General features: G+C 36.4%; 3 protein-coding genes across 3 annotated transcripts; 1 reads left to right on the top strand and 2 right to left on the bottom strand.

The window, feature by feature from the left end:
- Positions 1 to 9,792: 9,792 nt before the first annotated feature.
- Positions 9,793 to 12,862, bottom strand: LOC103338144 (cytoplasmic dynein 2 light intermediate chain). Its single transcript, XM_008241334.3, has 3 exons — positions 12,497 to 12,862; positions 11,667 to 11,855; positions 9,793 to 10,385 (listed from the first exon to the last, which is right to left on the bottom strand). Exons 1-3 carry the CDS (start codon positions 12,743 to 12,745, stop codon positions 10,302 to 10,304), a joined length of 522 nt encoding a protein of 173 aa, XP_008239556.2. The 5' UTR covers positions 12,746 to 12,862; the 3' UTR covers positions 9,793 to 10,301.
- Positions 12,863 to 13,006: 144 nt separating this feature from the next.
- On the top strand, positions 13,007 to 16,820 carry LOC103338146 (Pentatricopeptide repeat (PPR) superfamily protein). The gene is given in 3 exon segments (XM_008241335.2): positions 13,007 to 14,790; positions 14,792 to 16,379; positions 16,564 to 16,820. Coding segments are annotated over 2 exon segments (3,060 nt in total). The 5' UTR covers positions 13,007 to 13,092; the 3' UTR covers positions 16,154 to 16,379; positions 16,564 to 16,820.
- Positions 16,821 to 16,962: 142 nt separating this feature from the next.
- LOC103338232 (ADP-ribosylation factor GTPase-activating protein AGD1) lies at positions 16,963 to 23,704 on the bottom strand. Its single transcript, XM_008241414.3, has 20 exons — positions 23,500 to 23,704; positions 22,959 to 23,035; positions 22,744 to 22,844; positions 22,276 to 22,346; positions 22,131 to 22,193; positions 21,739 to 21,783; positions 21,243 to 21,308; positions 21,077 to 21,124; positions 20,887 to 20,982; positions 20,745 to 20,786; positions 19,981 to 20,196; positions 19,737 to 19,868; positions 19,422 to 19,646; positions 19,178 to 19,264; positions 18,761 to 19,093; positions 18,441 to 18,586; positions 18,266 to 18,359; positions 17,915 to 18,083; positions 17,587 to 17,836; positions 16,963 to 17,479 (listed from the first exon to the last, which is right to left on the bottom strand). The coding sequence occupies exons 1-20, from the start codon at positions 23,542 to 23,544 to the stop codon at positions 17,365 to 17,367; spliced, it is 2,421 nt and encodes an 806-aa protein (XP_008239636.2). The 5' UTR covers positions 23,545 to 23,704; the 3' UTR covers positions 16,963 to 17,364.
- Between the last annotated feature and the right edge of the window lie 165 nt (positions 23,705 to 23,869).

Here is a 23,869-nt window from a genome sequence, read left to right as displayed (position 1 = left end):
CTTATTTCACCAACCCTCGCAAACAAAATTAGGTTCCAATAGTACAAAACTTGGTGTAGACCCTTAGAAATGAGGAGTAAAATGAAGAAACTACCTCCTCTCTAGGTTAACCTAGTTAGTAGGCTAGTAATTGGACCAAAATAAAAACCTCATTTTAAACGTGCCATATATATATAACATTTGTCAAGATATTAAGATAAGGACTCTGTGTGAAGACCCAAAAAAAATAAAAATAAAGGGACAATGTGATATTGAATGCAAGTAAAATTAAATAAAGGGTTGTTTAGCTCAATAATTAATTTGTATAATCTTATGTTGGGTTGAAAATGAAACCAGGGAGGGCAAGTCAAGTGTGGGGGGTGGCAAAGGTTGCAGAGGAGGGAGGGCATAATAGACAAGGGAAGGGAAGAAAGTGTGCGGGAGCCCACGTGTACTGTCCAATAGCAGGTGTGTATGGTCTAAAGCAACAAATGGAGGAATCTCAATCTCTGTCCCGGAAAAAGGTGATATCCTCGTAATCCTGTTTAATAATAATTAATTAAAAATTAAACAATTTTTACTCTTTATTTTAACTTTACACTGTTAAAGTATCTCTCTTTTCAAACATGAAACTGTTGTTTTCCGCACAATTCACAGATGCTGAAAGACACAAGAAGCTCACAAAGCAAAGGTTCCTCTTGACATTCCCTCCCTTCACCCTTTTTGATGGAACATAAATTTTGGGCTATTTAGGTGTGGACTCGGTAGGTTAACGAAACTTGCTTATTTTCATTGATATATTTTCTCTTTATGTTTAGGTTGTTAAAGTATTTCATAGTACTGATTAAGTATGATCTTTCGATGTGCACTTGATAAGTCAACGAAATTTTTTTTCTTGTTTCGTTACCCTCTCTCTTTGTCTCTATCATCACGTGACTATTACATGAGGATAGAAAATCCAAGAGACATGAATGACTTGAAAGGAATGAAAGATCCGGATTATGTTGTCCTTGTAGTGAAAAAATGTTTGCATGATTTGAGAACCTTGCTTTCTTTGTATACTAACCTATTAAAACTACCACACACGGTTTTTATATAGTCACATATAATAAAAACAAAACAAGGACAAGTTTTTCTGGTGTATTGTCTCTTCCATTATCTTTTCGTATTTTCTTTAGATTTTATTCCTAAATAAAATAATTGCAACTCAAATAAAACTCAACTGGTCTCCATTTTTACTTTTGATTTTTTTTTAAATGTTATTTTCATTGCTTCTATTTATCAAATCAAATGCTAACTATATAAATCGTACCGAAAATAGTAGAAAATATATTTCTAGGACACTAAATCAAACAAAATATTGTTATAATTTAATATCAATTTTTTATACCATGAAATTTAAAAAAAGGACGAGAAAATATAAATTTGCAATTTATTATTAAAAAAAAAAACTTAACTCAAATTTATACGCGTGACATACTATTAGAACCTTAACGTGCATATGTTTGAGGACCCAACCTTGTATAATTGTGGAGAGCACTGTGACAAGTCACCCATCGAAATAGAAAGCAAGAAAAGTGAATAAAACGTGCGTATTTTGGTTCCCACTAAAAACCAAGCAAAGTCTCCTTTACCTAACTTGTAGTGAGGCTATTTTGGGACCAACATATACCATAGTGCAGTGGTGGTTCACTTGCCCATTTGAAATTGATGTACCATTATTTTGTGTGGTGCCATTGGCATGAGTTATTACTCGACTTGTATTGGATCGTCTCAAAACTTATCACATAAGGTTGTTCAAACAAGACATGTGTATATCGTGAAAGAGAATGGTCATATCTCCTTTGCGATATTTTCTAGAATTGAATTACGGTTGTTCGTGAATGATTTTCAATCGTTCATACATTCATTGTATTCGTCTCATTAATGCGTACGCGGTGAGTTAATTATATCAAAATATAATTTCCTGTGTAAGGGTCATTTTCAACTCTCACGCATGATCTTTTCATATTAAAAAAAACATATATAAATTACTACAAAAGTAGTTTTATGAATTATGCTGCAATTTCCCATATATAATTTGATTATTTAATGGGACGTAGAGTGAGAGGTGTTTGACTGACCGGTGAAACTAGAGAAATCGGCCTACTGTTTTTATTTTTTAAACAGTAAATAAAGTGGGTCCCGCAGCACAAGGTGTCTCCTAATTAGCTTGCAATTAATCCACGGGTGGGCCCGGGCTTCCTCTGCCTCCTCCCCACTTAGCAGTTTGGACACTCCCCTAATCCCTCTCTCCTGACCCCTAACCCACAGACCAAACCCAGTCATGTCTTTCTCAGCTCAATTAACCTTTTTTAGTTTTTTCATGTAAAAGTTTTTCTTTATTATTTCGAATTTTTTCGCTTAATAATTTTGCTAATCTCACCGGGGAGAGTTCAATCGTCTTTGTCACAGCCAACGTCAGCATTACGGATCACACATCCAATGACAGGTTACGGGCCTGAAACGGGATTTAGATTGTGGTTTGCGGAACTCAAATCGGTATTGAATTCAGTTAGGAAATTCATGGGACAACTGACTTCTTTTTATGAGCTAATAAGGTTTCGCCACGTGGAATTAATGTCATCTTGGTGACGCGTGGACCTCGCTGGTGTCATCTTGGTGACGCGTGGACCTCGATGGTATATCCCATAACGCACAAACGTTTATACGGTATCTGAGAATTTTGGTTGCGTCCTAAGACCTGCGCGGGGTTTGCGTGACTATGGTTCGGTAGTGATGGAACACGTTACGGGGTGACGTCATAATTCAAGGGCAACCCATATTACAAATTAAAAATAATCCAAATGAGTTTGAATAGAAGTAGTACTAGCCCCTTGGCACGTAAGAGTGTGCCAATTGGCTTTACTTTTTATTTATTTTTATTTTTATAATTAAGAAAAATAAAATTGATAGTGTGTTACATAAAAATAAGATCATTTTTTTACATTTTTTTTAAAATATGAAAATGTATAAATTTACCATATTATTCTTATTTAATTAATAATTATAGTTTTTAATGTTGGCTATAACCAATGGGCATTTTTCGGTGTGTATATATATATATATATATATATATATAGTAAAAGGGAAAGAACGGTGAAACATTCAAAATATTAAAAAATGTCATTGGTTAATGCAAATATTAATAATTGAAATTATTAATTAAATGAGGGTAATATGGTAAATTCACACTTTTTCATATTAAAACAAAAAGAAAAAGAAAAGAAAAGGCAAATAATGAATCTTATTTTTATGAAACACAACTACCCATTATTTTTTTTAATTCTTTTTTAATTATAAAATAAAAAAATAAAAAACCTCTCGCAATCACTTAAGCGTGTGTGGAGAGGCTAGTAAAATATAAAATTCTAATTTAATAAGACAAGTGCTTGAATGTTTCACATGAAAAATGTAAGCTTAGGTTGTAAATCAGTCAACTCGAATTGGTAAATTATAAAATGTGCTGATTTTTCCACTTTTTTTTAAAAAAAATACTTTAATTATAACAAAAAAAATGGATTGTAAATGAACAAAAAAATAGTGAGAACATATAATTTATAACAAAGAAAGTGTAAATAAATAAAAGAAAAGTGAAAAAATCAGCTTTCATTATAAAAACCCTACAAGAGCAACATGCATACACACAATTGATTTGGGAGCATAGAGAAAATAGAGAGAGAGAATAATATTATTGATCAATATGTGGATTTCAATTCCCATTGTGTTTGCTTTTTGTGTGCTCAGCAGCATCGTTGTTCAATGTAGGGTTTGGGAGACTCAACCCTGCCAATGAGATTACGAGACACCCGAAACACATGTGATCATGTGCCACACCCAAAGGCTGTCTCACGACTTTGGTTTTTCCTTGGGCAGCCTGTGACACGAGCACCAGTACCAGCCGTCCTGAAACTGCCGCCGCAGCCACATGTTCTGACACCGCCAAAATACAAAGATTATGAAAAAACGTTGGTCATCACTATCTGCCCTAGACTGATTATTGCTTCATTTTTTACTGGTGATTATAGTCACATCGGACCAGATTATTGCACTACCATTATAGGAATATTAGACCAATTCAGCAAAAGATATTATGTTCTCGCCCCTCTCCGCCGAAGGCGCCTTCTAAAGCTTTATTATTATTTATTTGAATTAGTTGATCATAGATCATCTAGCTAGACATTTTTAATAATTCTTTTATGTTTTAGGTAGGTTTTAAGGTTCTGTTCCAGGTAGATTTTTTTGTTTGTCTTCTTCATTTGGAGGCATGTTTTACGTTTCTTCATTTGGGTGTTTGAGACTCTGGGTATTAAATATTTATCCACATGGGTGGAGGTGGAAGAGCTCAACTGAATGAATCATACTCACTGTCGATTATGAAATTATTTTGTTCACGTAATTTATGGAAGTGAAAAGTCAGACATGTAGAGTTAATCACTAAATTCAACAAAATTGATAAGCAAAGGTTTGGACTTAGCGACAAAACAATGTGAAAAAATGGAGAAAGTCTAAGTGAAAATTTAGAGAATCAAAATCGACCCTAGTTGGTGGTGAGGAAAAGCAACAGAAACAAAACAAGAGGACCAGAGGAGGAGGGCGATGGGCCTGATGGGGGATAGATAGAGGACAAGGCACTAATCTTAATTAATTATATCATGATCTGGGGTCCACTTACTAATTATTCCATAGTTCTCATGTGATTGGGAGGGATAAACATTAAGCAACAAATAATTATAAAAATGGAAAGCTTGTACGTCTAGTTTTAATTTGTAGGAGGATAATAAAATGAAACTTGATGCATATCCCTTTCTTTTATAGTGGGTGGTCATTGCCACTGGTCTAGTGGGGAAGGACTGTGCCACAAAGATTTGAGGAAATTCTGTGCCATGGACCCTACATGCCCTTCTTGCTCATCTTGTGGGGCTTCGGCTTAAAAGAAGGGTGTGTTTGGAAGTATATTTCTATTAGCAATGTTAAAAGTGCTTTCAAACATCCAAAAACTAGTACTTTTGCTAGGGCTTCCTAGATTAGCATGGTCACTTCTTTAAAGAAATTGTGTGTTTGAATAAAAACGTTTCATATGGAAGCACTCAATAGATCCATATGGAAGCACTCAACAGATCCGGACTTTCTAACGTCTTTTGTTCTTATACGCAAAGATATTTATGTGTGGGTAATGCTACAGACAGTCGTACATATACTGTTGATGCAAGTTAATTTACAATGTATCGATGACTGACAGGCGCCTAGATGCGTGTGGATAATTTTCACTAGACAATTCATTCATGTACATATACCAACCAACTCCTGTGTTGTTCATATTCCATCTTTGACATTATGTTACAGTAAGTGTGACAATATTTTCTTGGTCACCATTGGGTCCAAGTCAATTGCTGAAATTGGGTAAATATCACTATTGAATTCCTAAACTGCCCTTCAGGTTGTCAGAAACATAAAAGATACAAAATTTAGAGATTAAATATTAAAATAAGAGATTTTCTATTTAAACTCCACATTTCTCTTAGTTCATCCCATATTATAAGTTCACCCAAACTTTTATTTTAAATTTGGGAGTTCTACTAAAACACCCAAAATGGGGGCTGAAATTATAAAAAAACCCAACACCCAAAACCCATTTATAAACACACACAAAAAATACATAATTGTTGATTTTTGGTGTGTTTCTATGTTTAAATAATATTTAAGTTTTTTTATAAATACATGTCTACGATTGGGTTTATTTATAAATTTTCACAATTTCTAAGAAAACCCCACTATCTTCCTAAAGTACCCTTACATACACCCAAGTTAAAAAAAAAAAGAAAGAAATAAAACAGATTTTCTATTTAAACCCCTACAATTTTCTTTGTTCATCCCAATACTTAAATCATTAAACAATATTTGTAGTATACATGAGATTTTGTTGTTTTCACAAGCTATTTTTATCATGTGATTAGATCATACGGGAAATTCTAGTTTGTTTGGTTTCGTTTTATGATGACAGTGAAAACCAATGACCACAACATCTTTTTTTTTTTTTTTTACCCAATGGAAAAGTGACATTTAGCCTATGATATAATGATGTAATTTTCTATTTGAGAACATTGCTACAGTAAAAATGGCATTTAAGATGATAATCCTTATATACTTTTCTTTCTCCACAATCAGTTGTAACATCAAAACAAAAGCATACCTATATTTTATAGGAGATAACAAGGGAAGATAATGAAGGTGTAAAGGAGAATAGTAGTTTGGTAATAAGATGTAGATGAGTTTGTATTTTTCTAAAACTTAATATGAAGAGTGATGTGGTGTGTGGGGTGTGTGCATAGATATACTAGGGTTAAATATTAAGTTGGATGTCCTTTTTTGTCTTTTTACACAATAATAAAACTTTCAGGTTAATGATTTAAGTATTATGATGAACAGTGCGGAATTTAAATAGAAAATCTCTAAGAAGAAGGGAAACTTTTGACCAAAAAAAAAAAAAAAAAAGCCAATATAAAAATCACCGCCCATGAAAGCAGGTAGCAAGAAAAACTGGGGTTGATGGTTTTTGTCTTGCCCTTATTTTTTTATTATCATTACCCTCTAAACCCCCATTATTATACAAATGGTCTGTGATTAGTGGCACAATACCCCAACTAATTAAATACAAATTAGCAAGAAAAAAAATCCATTAACCACTACAAGGTGTGCTGGTACAAAACCAACATAATTGAGTTCAACATTTGAAGCAAATAATTTAAAATATTAATATGTAATTCATATCGTGCTAATGTTTAAGCCGGGGCGGTTTGTTTCTTAATCGCTGTCTTTCATGGATAAAAACTTGTTTATTAATTTTGCTGATAAAATAATGTGCAGATAGATATTTGAACAATCGACGTTGAGATTAATATAATATAATGAGAGATTAGATAATATAAAAACAAGGTGCGAGAGTTCCAATAATTCTTCAAGTTTTTCTTGCTTGCACGTACGGATGCAACAGCTCAAATATTTGACACCATAGGGTTAAATTCAACTAAATTTTTTTGTTTAAGGGTATAAAGTATTAATATTTTGTATCAGACGTATACGCTTTCTTCTCATAATTACTCAATCAAATAAACAAGACGTATACAATTGTTTTACTTTATAATTTTTTCGTCACGAGACGAGTATATAGCAGTAAATTATTTGTTTTCAAACTTGTTGACTGAAAAATCAAATTATTACATATTGAATTGGACCCTTAAGAAGTGAACAATCAGATTTGACGTATCGCATGTAGCTTAGATGCAATGCATACATATGCTTTGGAAAATCTTGGCAAGAAAAGGATTTAAAAAACCAAAAACGTGGTTGGGAAAAGTAAGACCAGACCAAACGTGGATGCATCCCTAGTCAGCCGTATTGTAGCTTGATTTGTAACTTTGTTTCTTATTTTAGAACATTGGATTTTTCCCAGAAGAAAAGAAAACAAATCGGCTAGGATTATTCTTCACATTTATGACCTCTATCTATGGTTTGAAGTAACGTGGAGATGGAGGCCAAGGTCAAAAAGAAGAAAAGCATTAGATTGCAGGCTTTTTGTTTGTTCGTATTTGAAGTGTTAAACGTGCCTTGACCCCTTTCGAATTCAACATGGGGATATACTGCATACACTGAATGATGCTTTCCAACATTCAATCTATTCCAATTCCGGATTAACTTTATGGTTAGCATAGTCAATTTTGAATCTTAATTTGGCAAAATGCAACCCAAGTCAAGGTTACGGGCTTTAAAATGTGGTTACACGTTGTGTTGAACTCTTACACGATGATGAGTGCGTAAAGACAAAATGGAAATGTAAACATTATTACCCAAATACGATGAAATTTACCCGCTTTGTGAAGATGTCACATTTACATGCTTTAAAATGCATTTACACGTTGCGTTGACCATAATTTGATGATGAGTGCGTAAAGACACAATGAAAATGTGAATATTACTATTCAAATATGATGAATTTTACCCGCGTTGTGATTATTATTTTTTTTATTTTGTCTCATATGTTAAAGTACTTATTAGGGGTGGTGGTTGAATAACCTCACCCATTCAAGCTCCAACTCCAACTGAAAAGACTAGACCTAAAAATATTGAAAAAAATGTGAAAAGATAAAAGAAAAGGGTAAGAAATTTGCATAAGAAAACAAAAATAAAACTTGGTGCTGCTTCGTTGTAGTCTACACAAAAGACCAAAAATCAGATATCCATTGGAAATTCATGGGCAAAGATCAACATTTTTGTCATGAGATAAGCTTAAATAATATGGAGCATCAAAAGCCATATGTCATCCCTTACAAAGGCTCCATACAGCTTGGGGAGGGAGACACAGAATTAATTTGCCATTGATAAACTCCGATTAATTAATCACCCTTGTCGTGTGTCTGTTCAACTAGTCATATTACAAGCACTTAACGAACCATTTTAATACCCTGTTTAGTTACAAGACTCGAAAAAAAAGGCAATAATTTACGTAGCAGTCACAAATGTCTCTATTAGCAAGCACAATAAAATAGAAAATTAATAACCTGACCAGAAAAAAAAAAAAAAGAGAGAAATATAATGCTCTATATGTACTGAAACATTAGATACATTTTCTTACGTGAAAAAAGTATTATTTCACCACCGCCTGTTTTATGTTTGATTACACATTAAAAATGGAGGTAGGCGCCGGCTTGACCTCCCTCTCGTTTTTTACACACCAGTGATACCACACAACGCAGGTTTGTTAGGAACAGTCCTTTACTAACTCAAGCATTAAAGTTGTATACTAAATATGTGGCCGTGTTTCATTTATTTTTTAACTTTGTTGATTTCTTAATGATAAATGTGAGACACGAACTTGTGTTCATGTGAATGTAAAAGAAAATTTGACGAACAAATTTAATGACTTTAGCATTCTCATATTGGAAAAACATAATTTGAAAGTGTATCACACCTCTAGCATGGGTAATAGCTTTCATCGGGCAATCAACTTTTTAGTCACGGTGGATGATGATCATGATATAGTGGAGGCTCTCTCCCACGTGGGAAGGCTAAGGCGGTGGATAAGTTTTAGATGTGCTGTGTTGTTGGCTGTGAGTCTGTGACTGAGAGGAGCTTTCATGGTTGAATAGTTTCTGATCCAATATCTGGCCCCAAACAACAGTTGGCATGGCAGATGGATCTGATGATGGCCATTATAATCCAAGATCAATTGCCTCACTGTCTTTGACACTGTAGCTAATACAATTTCACGGCAACACACCTGCTTACATGATTAGTGTTGTAGACACAATGGATTTTATCTCCACGTGATTAGTGTTGTAGACACAAGGGATTTTATCTCCGGTTATAGGTAAGATTCTCTCCACAAGGAGGCTTTTGATGAAGAGCAAGTTCTTGTGGTAAAGTGGGCATAAATGCTAAAAACTGAATAAAATCATTTCTTGCATTGGAACCCATTGGAAGAAATGTTTTCTTGACTTTTGCAAAGGGCAAAAATAGTATTCCATTTTAAAGGGTAAGTGGCAAACACTTGAGTCAGTGAAGATATTGCAAACTGATATTATTGTCTTTCTGATCCCATATGACTCAGTTGGGCATATTGCTTTAGGAAGTTGGTAGCCCCATGGCTCCAATTTTGCATTAAGATATGGATCCTTATGAAAAGCCAGTTAGAAAGGCTGTGCAAAACCTTAATAATGAAAATTTCAAGGGGCCCATCTCTAATTTAAATATATAAAATGGGTGAAAGCAGAGATCTAGATAAGGGTGGTACCATGTTTCTTTTTGACCATGAAGATGGCAAGTGAGATAATAAACTTAAACCAAGTTGTAGCCCAAAGATATCACAGTCTGCCTTTGGAAAGCCATCATCATAACATGTAGGCCCAACAATTGATCAAAATAGTACACACGCTTTAGCTAGAATCACATGGAGTGGGCAAGCTGATTGCTTTACTATTTGCTCTGTGATGGATTACAAGTGCATTCTACGCGAATGTACAAAGTTCTAGATGTTAGCAACCACCACAACCATGTGGTTTATAACAAGAAGAAGAAAATGAATCAGAAGACTGCAAGATATTATTTCAGAAGATTCTCATAGATGCTATGTCCAGTAGGCTGGTAAGTAATATGATGCAATGGCTACCGATCTGCAGAATTTCGCCTAAGCAGGCATTGTATAGGATTGTTGAAATTATGGATAATCAATATCTCCATGAAATCAATCCTCACCATGTAACATCACTCTGAAGATGGGGAACAAGTCACTTGGAACCGTGCCTAACACTCTCTTCAACCCGAGCAAATGCATCTGTGAGCACATCAATTGTCCAATCCTTCAAATCCTCCTGGAAAAAAATACGTGGAGAAGCATAAGATTTCTTCACTTCTTGGAAGTAAAACATAAGGGTAAGGGGAAATATATGTACGAACACATGAATCAAAACAATGGAATATATCCTTACTACTTTATGTTCTTTCAAGGGAATCCATCAAAATAAAATGTTTTAAGTTTAAGATCCATGGTTGTCTGATTCCAGCACAGTATATGTGCCATAGGAGTCATTAATAATAGGCGATTAGGCTTTAAAGAGTTAAAATTGTTTCTTAATTGATGCTAAGCTAAAGACACTCACCCTTAGGTTATAGAACAAAATCATGAAACAAGAAGCACCAAAATAAATTATCGGAGAGATTGTCCACTGCATAAAACTCGCCATAGCAGTTATGCGCAACACAAAATTTTAAGTGGTCTGGAAGCTGCTTAAGTACTATGAGTATACTAAATTGATGCATCCAGGACTGCCGTGAAAGCAAGCACGGGATATAAGAGCATCCACAGTGGGGGGATGTAAATTCGGGGGTGTAAAGCCACTTTTACATCCCCTTTACACCTCCGGGGTGTGTAAACATGTTTTTTGCTCCAATGGGGGGTGTAAATTCGGGGGTGTAGCCGTGGGTCCCATCCTTTTATGTTGACTTTTCTTAATTTTTCTTCTCTTTTCTCGGGTGGGTCCCGCATGCAAGGGATGTAAAAATAGATGTAAATATACAGTTTATTTTACATTCCCATGGTGGTGATGTATATTTACATCCATTTACATCTCCCCATTGGAGACGATTCTGGTGACTCGGGGTGTATATTTAACATACACCCCTATATACACCCCTCCACTGTGGATGCTCTAACTCCTAAGAACAAGAGGGAAAATATATAGTTTAGAAGAACTTGACAAAAGGTCAGTAAGCTAGTTATAACCAGCAGTAACCTAACATTCAGCAGATTAGCCAAGAATGCAAGCTCTGATATGGAAAATATCCAATGTAAAGCCACAGAAAAGAAGAAAAAAAAGAAATCAAAGATGTGGATTTTTTCTTTTGCACAATTAGATGTCTCAATTACTGTATATGGAAGCTTGGGGGAAGAAGTTCGGTGTTTCAAGTGGTGCCACTAGTTTTAGAATTCGAGAGGTTATACAATTTTTATATATAATATAGTTCCCAAACGACACCACAATTTAATGTGGGAAAAAACAACACTGATCCTACACTATTATCCAATCATCAGCAAGACTGCGAAAACATACTAACTTGTATTGTTTACGAGTAAAAAGTAACTTGTCCCTCACCATGCGTACTGGTTCTCCAGTTCTTATCCGTGCATTTGGACGAGCCAGCTTGGATTCAAATGGAGTCCTTGGCCTCACTTCTCGAATTTCTTCCCATTCCTCACGAGTGAGCATCCTAACAGTGCCTTGTTCAGCAGGAGCATTCTTTATTTTGCGTTCAATCAATTCTTGTGATCTTGAGTCATCATACTGCCAGCATGAAAGACCATTTACTTTAATCACTCAATACACTAATCAACGGAAGCCAAAACACTATCTACATAAAAGGAGCAAGCCATTCCCTTTATTTCCAGAAAAACATAAAATAAAACCTTTACAAGAAGCGTTCTATACTTTCAACAGGGTATAATCTATTTATTTACCTTCCTTTGCAAAATCAAACATGAAAAGCAGCAGGTTACTTTAAAGAAGACAACACTTTTGAACTTCCAAGATCTAATCTTTTTATTTCTTACCTTTTGGCCTTGGTCTAATCTTTTTTCATCAGTCGGAGCAACTTACATCTCCATTCAGCTGAATGAAATTAAATTCTTAAACCCAAAAAATTACAACTTGCAAAGAAGTAGAAAACCATGGTTGACATGATCATCTGAGACCCTTCTGCAAGCGATGCATGCAACGATTGTTTATTACAAAACACAAGCAGCATCAATAGGCAGAACAACTCTTAGTGCAAAACACAGATATGAATAGCAATAGTTTCGAATTTTCAATGAGACTGCAAATTCTATTAAGAATTATGATAAAGGAACAAAATTTAGGAAATAGAGAGCAAATAAACAAATGGGGTTGTCGAAATAGTGAAGGATAAATAGTTAAGTTAATTTTACCATCATGAGGAGCTTGGCGAAGAGGGCTATTCCAACAGCAGTGAGAATCTGGGGCATAGTGGCTGTGTCTAGGTAGGTCATAGGCTCCGGAACCTCAACGAACACTGTTTGTTTATCTTTCTTTGCGCTTTTTCTCTTCCTCATTTTCCCCAACTGGGCAATCTTTGTCTTCAAGCTTTCACTTGGCCCATCATAAGTATGCATCTTCCTCCCAAAAGAAACCAACACTCTCTGCCTCACCCAATTCATGGCTTCTGTCACTTTTCTCAGGAACAGTTCAAACGAGGAAGAAGGAATCCAGAAGCCGACTCCATTCGCATCACAGATGAGGAGGAGAGGTGAAATTGGAGCTCAAAAAGTACATGGCCATATGGGTTTTTGGCCCTATTGGGCAATGAGGTTTCATACAAGTTTTGGTTGGGCCTCAAAGTTTCAAACTTTTACGCTAGTCCAGCCCAACTGTCTGTCTGTCTGTCTCTCTCTCTCTCACTCACACACACACACACACACACACACTTTTTCATTTTGGTCAGATGTTTTTTTGTTTCTCTGACGCCATAGCTCGGTAGCTCACCGTTTGGGGCATTAGAGAAGAAATGGGTTTATTTTCACATGGACACCTCCTTGCATTTCAGCTAAACAATCGAATTGGTATTCCAAAAGCAAGACTTGTAATTTCAATCAAATATTGCACCTCGCAATCAGAGACCTGTAAACAGGACGAGGACACAGTGAGAGAAATCTCTACCATTCTCAAACACAACGACTGGCACTTCGCTTTGAACACCTCAGACCTCCCCAAGAAGCTAAACCCTCATGTCGTCCGAGCCGTTCTGCAACAAAACCATCAGGTTGGTGACCCCAAACGCCTTCTCAGTTTCTTCATTTGGACTGGTACCCACATGGGTGTTCCTCAAAATTTACATTCTTTTTCGATTCTTGCTGTTGCTTTATGCAATTCCAAGCTGTTTGAGCAAGCTCATGCTGTGCTAGAGAGAATGGTTAAGAGCCGCAAGCCGCCTTTGGAAGTTGTGAATTCTCTTGTCATGTGTTTTAGAGAGTTTGATGGGTCAGATAGAGTGGTTTTTGAGATTTTGATTAATGCTTTCAAGATGGCGGGACACTTGAATGAGGCTGCTGATGCATTTTTGGCAGTTAAGAAAGTTGGGATTTTCCCAAGATTGGATTGCTGCAATTCTCTGTTGAAGGACTTGTTGAAATGTAATAGGTTGGAGTTGTTCTGGAAGGTGTATGATGCGATGTTAGAGGCTAAGGTAAACCCTGATTTTTATACTTATACCAATGTGATCAATGCACATTGTAAGGCTGGGAATGCTGGGCAGGGTAAGAGATGTCTCCATGAGATGGAGGAGAAGGGCTGCAATCCAAATTTAAGTACCTACAATGTGGTGATTGGTGCGTTGTGTAGAACTTGGGGGGTTGATGAAGCTTTAGAGGTAAAGAAGGCTATGGTTGAGAAGGGATTGGTTCCAGATAGGTATACTTATTTGGTGCTTCTTGATGGGTTGTGCAGACATAAGAGATCAGAAGAAGCAAAATTGATATTGAAAGACATGTATGATATAGGTTTGAATCCTGAAAACACCTGCTACATTGCGTTGATTGATGGGTTCATAAAGGAAGGTAACATGGAAGAGGCCCTGAGTATCAAAGGCGAGATGATTGCTAGAGGAGTTAAGTTGTGCGATGCCACATATAACGCAATTTTGGCTGGGGTCTGTAGAAATGGTACAATGGAGAAGGCAGAAGCTGTCCTGAATGAGATGAATGTTATGGGCATTAAACCTAACGCCCAGACATTTAAGTTTTTAATTGATGGGTATTGTCGGGAGCAAAGTATGGTAAAGGCTTATGAGATACTTAATGAAATGAAAAAGAGGAACTTGGCACCCAATGTGTACACTTATGGAGTGATAATCAATGGCCTGAGCCGGTGTGGAGATCTGCAAAGGGCTAATAAAGTTTTGAAGGAAATGATTACCAGGGGTTTAAAACCAGGTGCTGTTATCTACACAACTGTAATTAGAGGTCATGTTCAGGAAGGAAAATTTGAAGAAGCAATAAAACTATTTAAGGGATTGAATGAAAAGGGGGTCATGCCCGATGTCTTTTGCTACAATTCTCTTATAATTGGACTGTGCAAAGCCAGGAAAATGGAAGAAGCCAGGACTTACTTCTTGGAAATGGTTGAGAGAGGATTAAAGCCTAATGCATATACTTATGGAGCTTTTGTTCATGGGCACTGTAAGGAAGGGGAAATGCAACTTGCGAATCAGGTATTTCCAGGAGATGCTAGGTTGTGGTATAGCTCCTAATGATGTTATCTACACAGCCCTGATTGAAGGACACTGCAAAGAGGGTAATTTAACAGAAGCACATTCAGCATTTAGGTGTATGCTTGGACGAGGGGTGCTCCCAGACATAAAAACTTACAGTGTCATTATTCATGGTCTCTCTAAGAATGGAAAACTTCAAGAAGCAATGGGGGTTTTCTCTGAGCTCCTTGACAAGGATCTGGTTCCAGATGTTTTTACTTACAGCTCTCTCATTTCTGGCTTTTGTAAGCAAGGAAATGTAGATAAGGCTTTCCAAATTCTTGAACTGATGTGTCAGAGAGGCATCGATCCCAACATTGTTACTTATAACGCCTTGATTAATGGACTGTGCAAGTCAGGTGAAGTTGATAAAGCCAAAGAACTGTTTGATGGAATCTCAGGAAAGGGTTTGACTCCTAATGCCGTGACTTATGCTACAATGATGGGCGGATACAGCAAAGCTGGAAAATTAACCGAGGCATTTCGATTATTAGATGAGATGCTACTACATGGGTTTCCTACTGATAGTTTCATCTACTGCACCCTCATTGATGGGTGCTGCAAGGCAGGTGATACGGAGAAGGCCCTGTCTTTATTCGAGGATATGGTGGAGAAGGGCTTTGCTGCTACTGCTTCTTTCAATGCATTGATTAATGGCTTCTGCAAATTAGGGAAGATGATGGAAGCTATTCGGTTGTTTGAAGATATGGTGGATAAGCATGTGACACCAAATCATGTATCCTACACGATTTTGATTGTTTCTCTCTGCAAAGAGGGATTGATGAACGAATCAGAACAGCTCTTTCTGGAAATGCAGAAAAGGAATCTGACACCAACTATTGTAACCTATACTTCACTTTTACACGGCTACAATCTCACAGGAAGCAGATTTAAGATGTTTGCTCTTTTTGAGGAGATGATGGCAAGGGGACTCAAGCCTGATGAAGTTAACTATGGTATGATGGTTGATGCTTATTGCAAAGAAGGTCATTGGGTAAAATGTTTAAAGCTGGTAGATGAAGTTTTGGTCAATGGTACAATCATGAACAGTATTGTGGTAGATGCACTGACAATTAACCTATTCCAAAAGGAAGAATTTTCTGAAGTGATGAAGTCACTTGATGAAATGGGAGAACAAGGATTTGCGCTCAGTCTTGCTACATGTAGCACATTAGTTCGTGGGTTTTACAGATTAGGGAATGTGGAGAAAGCAGCAAGGATTCTGGAGAGCATGCTTAGCTTTGGATGGGTTTCACAGTCCACTAGCTTAAGTGACTTAATAAACGAAGACCAAAATGAGGCTAGTTCCGGAATATGTTGAAGCAAGGAACACTGGGAGTTGCTTGTCTAGTTGATTGAGGTAGAATTTCTGGCTCTCTCCCATTCTTGGCTCTGGTGAAAACAAATCCAAATGCTGGCCCGAGAAGGGTGGGCTTAGCAAGTTGTGGTGATGGAAAAGCTTTGCCTTTGCCATGAGCACCTTCCTCATTGTGAACCAGTGATTGAGTACTCCTAAGACAAAAAGGGTGGATTCAATGCTTAGAAAGGTAACTTTTTTTTTTATCTGTTCCACTTGACTTCATTGAAAAATGATATTTTGTTACATACTTGCCCAAGACAAAAGAAAACAGAAAACAATAATATAATTTACTGCAGATTGGCTTGGAAAGTTTCTTTTTATTTAGTGTTTACATCCTATGAAAATTTGATCCAACTACTTTCTGTCAACAGACATTTATGTAAAGAGGATGGGGAAGGGACAACAGGGGGAGGATACAAAGTAGTCAATATTCTTAAAGATGGTGTAGTGGGTTGATTCCGATGATATGGAGATGGGTGACGAAGCAAGACCAGGTAGCAATGATGAGAGGTGGAGGTGCAGGTAAGAGATCTATATGTCAGCTGCCGAGCCCGAAAAAAAAAATTCATTATAACAATATTTTGTTCAATCTATAATAAAAAACCATCACATCCCCTCTTTTATGTTATATTTTTCGCACATTTTATACGGGCAATTTAAATTAAATGGTCAACTATAAATCCTTCATTTTAAAATTACAAAATAATTTGAAATCTTATGTACACCAACAAAATAATTTGCTAATGACCTCCCAAAAATTCTGTACAGGATAGCAAAACGAATTGAACTTAAAAGTACGTACTGATACAAAACAAGTCAAATTGCCTAAGTTTATCTCCACCCACAAAACTAAACTGATCTACATACACCAACGAAATATTCTGCTAAAACTTCCTAAAGTTCTGTACAGAAAATCAAATCGTATAGAACAAAAAAAGTACATAAACAGATACAAAGCAAATTAAACTGCCTCTATTTACCCCAACTCACAAAACTAAACTGATATACATTTATTGAAGAGATAAGCCGGTCCGGCGCAGCAAACAAACCTGCAAGCTCTGTTAATCCAAATACATTTTGGCTCTTCCTACCATACCTAGGGATATTAATTCCCATATTTTCAGTCTGTTCTGTTATTCATAAGTATGCTATCAAGTTTCCATCTTAAACCATCATCTGCCTGAGTTTGTTAAAAGAGCAAGCATCCCATTGTCATTGGAGGCTGATTCTGATACAAGCTCACTTGGTGTTTTACCTTCTCTGTCAATGGCTCGAGGATCAGCTCCCCTGCAATTAAATAGGTAGAACAACGGGAAGCCTTTTATAATTATGAAAAAGAAAAAAGAACACGATATAAAACAGATTTAAAACATGATATACAAACAAAGGCTGACCTCATAAGAAGCATCTTTGGAATAGATGTATTGCCTCTGATAACGGAACAATGCAGTGGTGTTTGACCTTTTAAATCAGAAGTGTTTACGTTTGCACCATACTGTAAAAGTAGCTCCACCATGCCAATATCAGCACTTTGGCAGGCTAGGTGAAGCAGGGAAGAGCCCTTAGGGATGTGCTCCAGTGGCTGAACTTCACTTTTATTGAGTGAGTTTGAATTACTTGAGGAAGGCTTGTCTTCAGAAATATCTGCAATTCAACCAAATTGGTGTCAAGTATTTTTCTTCTCATCCAACTGAATTACATTTCCAGATTTTAAGGGCGTACCATCTAATGCTTGCCCACATATAGCATTAACATCTGCTTCGGAGCTGATAATATGGCGGTAAACTGCTTTCTTGTCATTAGCACGGACACTTTTGCACAACTGTTGTTGCTCCATTGAGTGGAACTTCTGATTGTTTTTCGTACGACGAACAAAAAGTTTTTCTTCATACTGAAATCAGTGGGAAATCTCAGTTCCAGGTCCCAACCAACAAAGCAAACCCTATTATTTCTACTTAAGAAATTTGAAAAATATAATAAAATAAAATATTCTTCTATCTCCATCTGCATCAAGTAACGTGAAGTGTTAACAGAACATGGGCAAAGGGAGTAAGCGAGCGTTTAGAAGAATACCTTTGCATGAATAAACCTCTCCTTTATCGAAATAAGATCATCATAACAGGGCTTTATCATAAGAAATGGCTCATTTCTATCCGCCTTGGGAAAACTACATCACACAAACTGACAAGTTATTAGCACAAAAAGAATACTAGTTTCAATCATATAGACTTACGGGTTTTTTAATTACCCTATAGGCATGTTATCAGCCTGCAAAGTACTTTTTGAATACAACGTCTCCTCCCAAACCGAGTTTACGAAAGTATTGCCTAGTGATTGAAACAAGGTTAAGACAGAAGGTTCCCATACTTTCACATCAAGTGTCAGTGATCTGACCTGCATCAGAAGTATTAAAAGAACTTCCTCACTGAGCAAATTGAAGAAAGTAGAAAAACAAAGTCATGCTATCATCTAGTTCCAGATAATTGATACCCGAGGAAGAATTAGTTCTAGATAAGTAATACATGCCTTAACCATTTCACAATATAAATCTTAAACTAGACAACTTGCCTTTGATACATGTACACCGAGATTACGATGAACACCAGAACATTCAATGCAAATAAGAATGCCAAGGTTCAAGGATGCCCAATCTGGTTCAGGCGCACCACAATCAGCACATTTGTCATTACCGCATACTCTTCTCAGTATGTCAATTGGCTTCTCACTTTTCATTTTGTACTTGTGTGATTGCAAACTTTTAGAGGTTCGCAAATAATTATAAGCACTGATCTTAGGTGAATACTCCTGAATTGTCTGATCAGCATCAAAAGCACATTCTAATAAATTACTCTCACTTCCAGAGATCTGATCATCACTTCCCGTAGGGCTAGTCGAGAGACGCTGCCAAATAGTTGATTATAAGCATTATAACAACTATAGAACCAAAGGTTGTATATTTTTAAGAATTCCCAATTGAACAATTACCCTCTCAGGTGTCTGGAAACTCAATAATGAAGCAATTACTCCAGTGATTTTCTCAATCCAATCCATTTGGTCGAGTGCATTCTCTGCCTGCATCACCAAAAAAATATTAGAATCTACCGTTATACATTTGATGTGTTCAAGAACAGCAAACTTTCACTGACAATCACTAACTTAGCTAATAATCGCACATTACACATCCAAGAATTTTTTAGAAAAAGCAATACCTGCGTAGAAAAAGCAATACCTGCAAAGTGTAGATTTTCATAGGTGATATAATCCTGAAGCAGAATCTTAAATCTGTCTGGTCGGCATCAACCTTTATTGTTGACGTCAGCAAGTTCACGGTGTGACGTGCAACGGTTTTTTCATCATGTACACCGCCATGGTAGTGAGATGAAAGCCAACGACTCAAAAGCCCAGAGCCATTTTCAGAGGAACTATGCTTATGTGGAGAAGATTGACCCCCATGCTGAAACAATGTAAATGTAATTAACATCAAGTAAGCAGTGGTAGAGACATAAAATAAGCTTTGTAACTTATGCTCCAGCTAATGACTTACAGATGGCCGATTCCATGGTTTGCGATAGTAGTACAGCATCCCTCGACTATCAAGAATGAAATACCTTCTTTTCCAGTCACCTCTTAAATTGGAGGAACGTTTCGAGAGATATCCTTGCCGAATAGTTTGTATCTGAAAATATATTCATAGCTATAATGCAACTTAGAAATTTATAGAGCTTGGTTTCAGTAGGAAAGTCATGCAGAAAGGAAAGGGGGAAATTCATATCTGCAACTGCAAGTACCTTCCCCTTTGCAGCAGATTGCATCACTTCCTCTATCACTTTATGTGATTTCCTGGAGAAAGACTGCACACCATCTCCACTGGGAGAACTCTGGACACCACTCAAGGACTGATTACTTTGGCGATCAATCTGCCTTTTATACTCTTGTATCCTTTCATTGAGAGATACCTGTTCCTGGTTGCAACTTTCTCTTGTCTGTTGTGCATGAGCCAACACCTACACCAAAGAAAAAGAGCTAAGCTCTTATAATTTAACAATTAAGAGAAATTAATTGACAGGGAAACCATAAAGTTTCCAAAGAGAACATGATGCTGCTTGCCAACTATGTGATAGTACCCAGCCTCGTATGGAAAAGTACCACAGGATACAGACGGCAAGGTTGCTAGCCCTGATAGGATCTTTGGCCAGCAGAAGAGAACTCTCCCGCGTTAAGGTAACTTATTGCATTAATGAGAGGGAAAGTCTAAAGTTAAAATTCTGGAAGACAACTCAGAAAAGAAGGGGATAATGACTTGACAGTTAGATCCTATAAAACCCAGCTGATTGGTAGTGCAGGTTAATCAAATATTGGAGGATGGAAAATTCAAATAGATGCCTGGTTGAACATATCTCTCTTCATACATCTAAAATTCAGGGGGACTGGTCTCCCAATTACATAATATGTAAGAACAATGGAAATAAATAATGTGTCAAATTAATTTCCAGAGAATCAAGGAATTGAACTATTCACTACCAAGTTATGAAGAAAGTTTATAATTACAAACCTGATGAATATAGGGTTCCATTGTGTGCAGTAACTCATATCCCTGCAAAAGAAGAGGGGGAGGGGGGAGAGAGAGAATATCAGAATCAGCTTATATGCAACGTATTTCTTCGCACAAATTATCCCATGATTGTGCCATATACCTGTTTGAAGTAACGAAGATGAGCATCCATCACCCCACTAACAGATTCCAGAAACTCAAACCTCTTCCTCGCCTCAATATCAGAGAGAGCAGTAACCTGGATGCGTAAGTACAACATATGTTTTAAGCCTAAATGCTTCAGTATTGCGCCTTTATTTGAACTGAAAGATCTTCTTGTTGACTGATCTTACCAGGTTGAAGCGGGCCTGCTCAAATGAGGATCTTGCATTGTGCAGTTCCTGGAATGTCTCTCTACCAAATTAGATTTAAAAGGATAATGGTCACCCATGGCAAACTATCTTAATTCAACAAATACCAATAGTACTTCAATGGGGAGATAAACAATTTTGGATATACCTCCTCTATACTAGCAGCTATATCCATCCTAGTGCTCTTCCTCAATGATAGAAACTTCTCGCGTGCCTGTGTACATAATAGGCATTTACCTTGTAAGTCACAATCAGAAGGATTGATCAATTCATAACATAAGCATTGTCAGTTTCTTATTCTTTTTTTTATTATCAATTAAATTAAGCCACAATATAAATTAATAAAATAATGATCCTAATTGATGGATAATCTTACTAATGAAACTACTTAGCATGAGAAAGGCACATACATAGACACTGGCACTAAAAGATGCAAATATTGCTACTATGAAAGATGAAAAAGGCACCATGAATAAATCAAGATATTCAAATATAACAAAAATAAATATGATTGCTACACAAGAAACCATATTTTTAATGAAGAAAAAAATCTGAAATTTGTCCAAGAAATTATCTGGAAATGAAAAAAAAATTATTGTGCAAACTTCAATGTGATGTATGAAATTTTCAGAACTGGAAACCACCTGATCATATACAAGAGAAGCCTTGTCAAAACGCTTTCTGTCTTCCTGCATCAATAAGATACTTTAGCGAAAAAAGGAATTTGTTAGACAATGAAAAGGAAGAGAGGAAGAAAGGAAACAGAGTTGATAATATCAAAACCAATGCCATGTAAAGTGATTACCAGAAAATGGGTATGCTACTAAATGAAATGTGATTCCTAAAATTACAAAATGATGAAATGCCTTGGCAAAAATATCAAACAACCGAGAAACTGAGAAAGGAAAGGGAAAAGCTTCAGTGAATTTGCCAAGTTCATTGTTAAAACAGAAACGCAACTACTGAGGATACTATTTGGGAATCGCCTTCATATATGTGCAAACAAGCATACTTCAAAACTCGCAAGACATTGTACCTTGACATCGTGGAGATCAACATGGACTAAGTGCAACAGCCTATCATTTAGCATGTGCTCTATCTGAGAACAAATTAAGAAACTTCAGCTCAGAAAAATCGATTAGAACAAAGTAAGCATCATGACATGCAAAACAAATTACTACCTGTGACCGGAAAACTTCCTTGTACGTTGCAATTTCTCTTAATGCAATTGTGAATTTGGTCATAACATGGCCTGAGAAAATCATTGTGGAATTTATAAGTACTGACAGAAAATACAGACACAACATATAAGTTATAATGTAACAACGAAGCCATGAACTATGTTTACAAAGTCAAACACATAGCAGCAGTACAACATTTCCATGAACTTCGGTGTTGAGAGTGCTAGCTTAATATACATTGTTAGTCCGCTCCCTAAAAGTTTTAGTTGTGGTCAGTTTCAAGAATGGGGCTGAACATGAATTTTAAATTTTTGGGGTCTAGTGGTTGCCTAACAAGGAGCTCAAAAGGTTATTTAGTTCCTAAACATAAGAAGCACAAGTGTGAGTATAGTGACCCTTGCGTATTATTCTCTTCAAGTAGATTATACAACCCATATTTCAAGGGAATGAAGAGATAAAAAGACCTACCTCCCAAAGCTGAAAAAATAGGATCATTATGCGCTCCCCCAAAAGTTTCAAGGGCAGTTGCAAAAGCAATTTCCTCGTCATACGCTTCTCCAAGCCATTCTCTGAAAATTAAATTGTATAAAAATTATAAGACATTTCAAAGATATATGGAAGCTGCTAATAAACAAAAGAAGATAGCGCGAGGTGAAAGTGCCAAATATATTTGAAGATCATACGTGTACTTTCGACATCCTTTGAAAAACTTGTTACATCTTCCCCTCAATGACTCTGCACCTTCTTCCAAGCCCTGTATCTGTTTCAAAGAAAGAATACACATCAATAAGCCCACTTCAAGTGTCCAGATTGTGCAGAGGAAGGAATATCGAATTCGAAACAAATAAACTACAAATTCATAGAAAAAGCACTGCCTTTCTGCATCTTAAGGAACGAACCATCAACTACATGAGTTCAAATATCATTAAAATATCAAGATTGATCAAAGCGTCTTTTTTTTTTCCCTAGAAATTGAGGGGACTCTTCCTTCTAAAAATCAACAATAAATCAGTCTCCAAAGCGCCATTGATTTATTATATGAAGCCAATGATGGTTCATTATATGCGTTTATTCAAAAAGGAGGCAAAGGAACGTTAATGGAAGCTAAAATGTCACACCATATTAACCAGAAATTCAGCAAAAGATACGAAATTTGTAAAACGCATTTATAACTGAATAATCACAGAAAGAGTATAATAACAAAAAGAAAAATAAAATAAAAACCTGTTGGCGGAACATAGGCGAATCATCGAGCTTTGCGAAATGCATATTTAGAACACGAAACAGAGATCACCTTCGTCTTGAATTCGTGCAGAGAGAGAGATAGAGCTATGGCGGCAATGTGGTGCCAAAAGCTTATGTTTTTTTCTTGGAAATTAAAAAAGAAAAAGAAGAATAATTATGAAACGGGAATCGAAAGTGAAGGAGGTTTGTGGTGCAGTTGAAGACGAAGGTGTCCGCGATTTTTCATGGCAGTCACTAAAAAAGAAATTATATGTTACCAAATCTTACCCGCCTTTTTCCTTTTTACTCTCTAACTGTCTCTCTCTCTTTCCTCATTGTTTGTGTGTAATAATAACTAGTATTTTGGACC

The sequence above is a fragment of the Prunus mume genome, linkage group LG7, assembly GCF_029339155.1.
Source record: "Prunus mume cultivar Tortuosa linkage group LG7, ASM2933915v1, whole genome shotgun sequence".
Lineage (NCBI taxonomy): Eukaryota > Viridiplantae > Streptophyta > Magnoliopsida > Rosales > Rosaceae > Prunus > Prunus mume.
Note: the sequence above shows the minus strand (reverse complement) of the source record. Positions and strands in the feature narration are given on the sequence as shown.

Excerpts from the sequence above, each read along its gene's own strand:
- LOC103338144 (XM_008241334.3), bottom strand. The coding sequence starts at position 12,745 with ATGAATTGGGTGAGGCAGAGAGTGTTGGTTTCTTTTGGGAGGAAGATG. Across the intron at positions 11,856-12,496 it reads TCGCCAAGCTCCTCATGATG|TATGATGACTCAAGATCACA; the intron begins GTAAAATTAACT and ends TCATGCTGGCAG. Across the intron at positions 10,386-11,666 it reads CTGGAGAACCAGTACGCATG|GAGGATTTGAAGGATTGGAC; the intron begins GTGAGGGACAAG and ends ATTTTTTTCCAG.
- LOC103338232 (XM_008241414.3), bottom strand. The coding sequence starts at position 23,544 with ATGCATTTCGCAAAGCTCGATGATTCGCCTATGTTCCGCCAACAG. Across the intron at positions 23,036-23,499 it reads CGCCTATGTTCCGCCAACAG|ATACAGGGCTTGGAAGAAGG; the intron begins GTTTTTATTTTA and ends TCTTTGAAACAG. Across the intron at positions 22,347-22,743 it reads TATTTTTTCAGCTTTGGGAG|GCCATGTTATGACCAAATTC; the intron begins GTAGGTCTTTTT and ends TGATTTTCTCAG.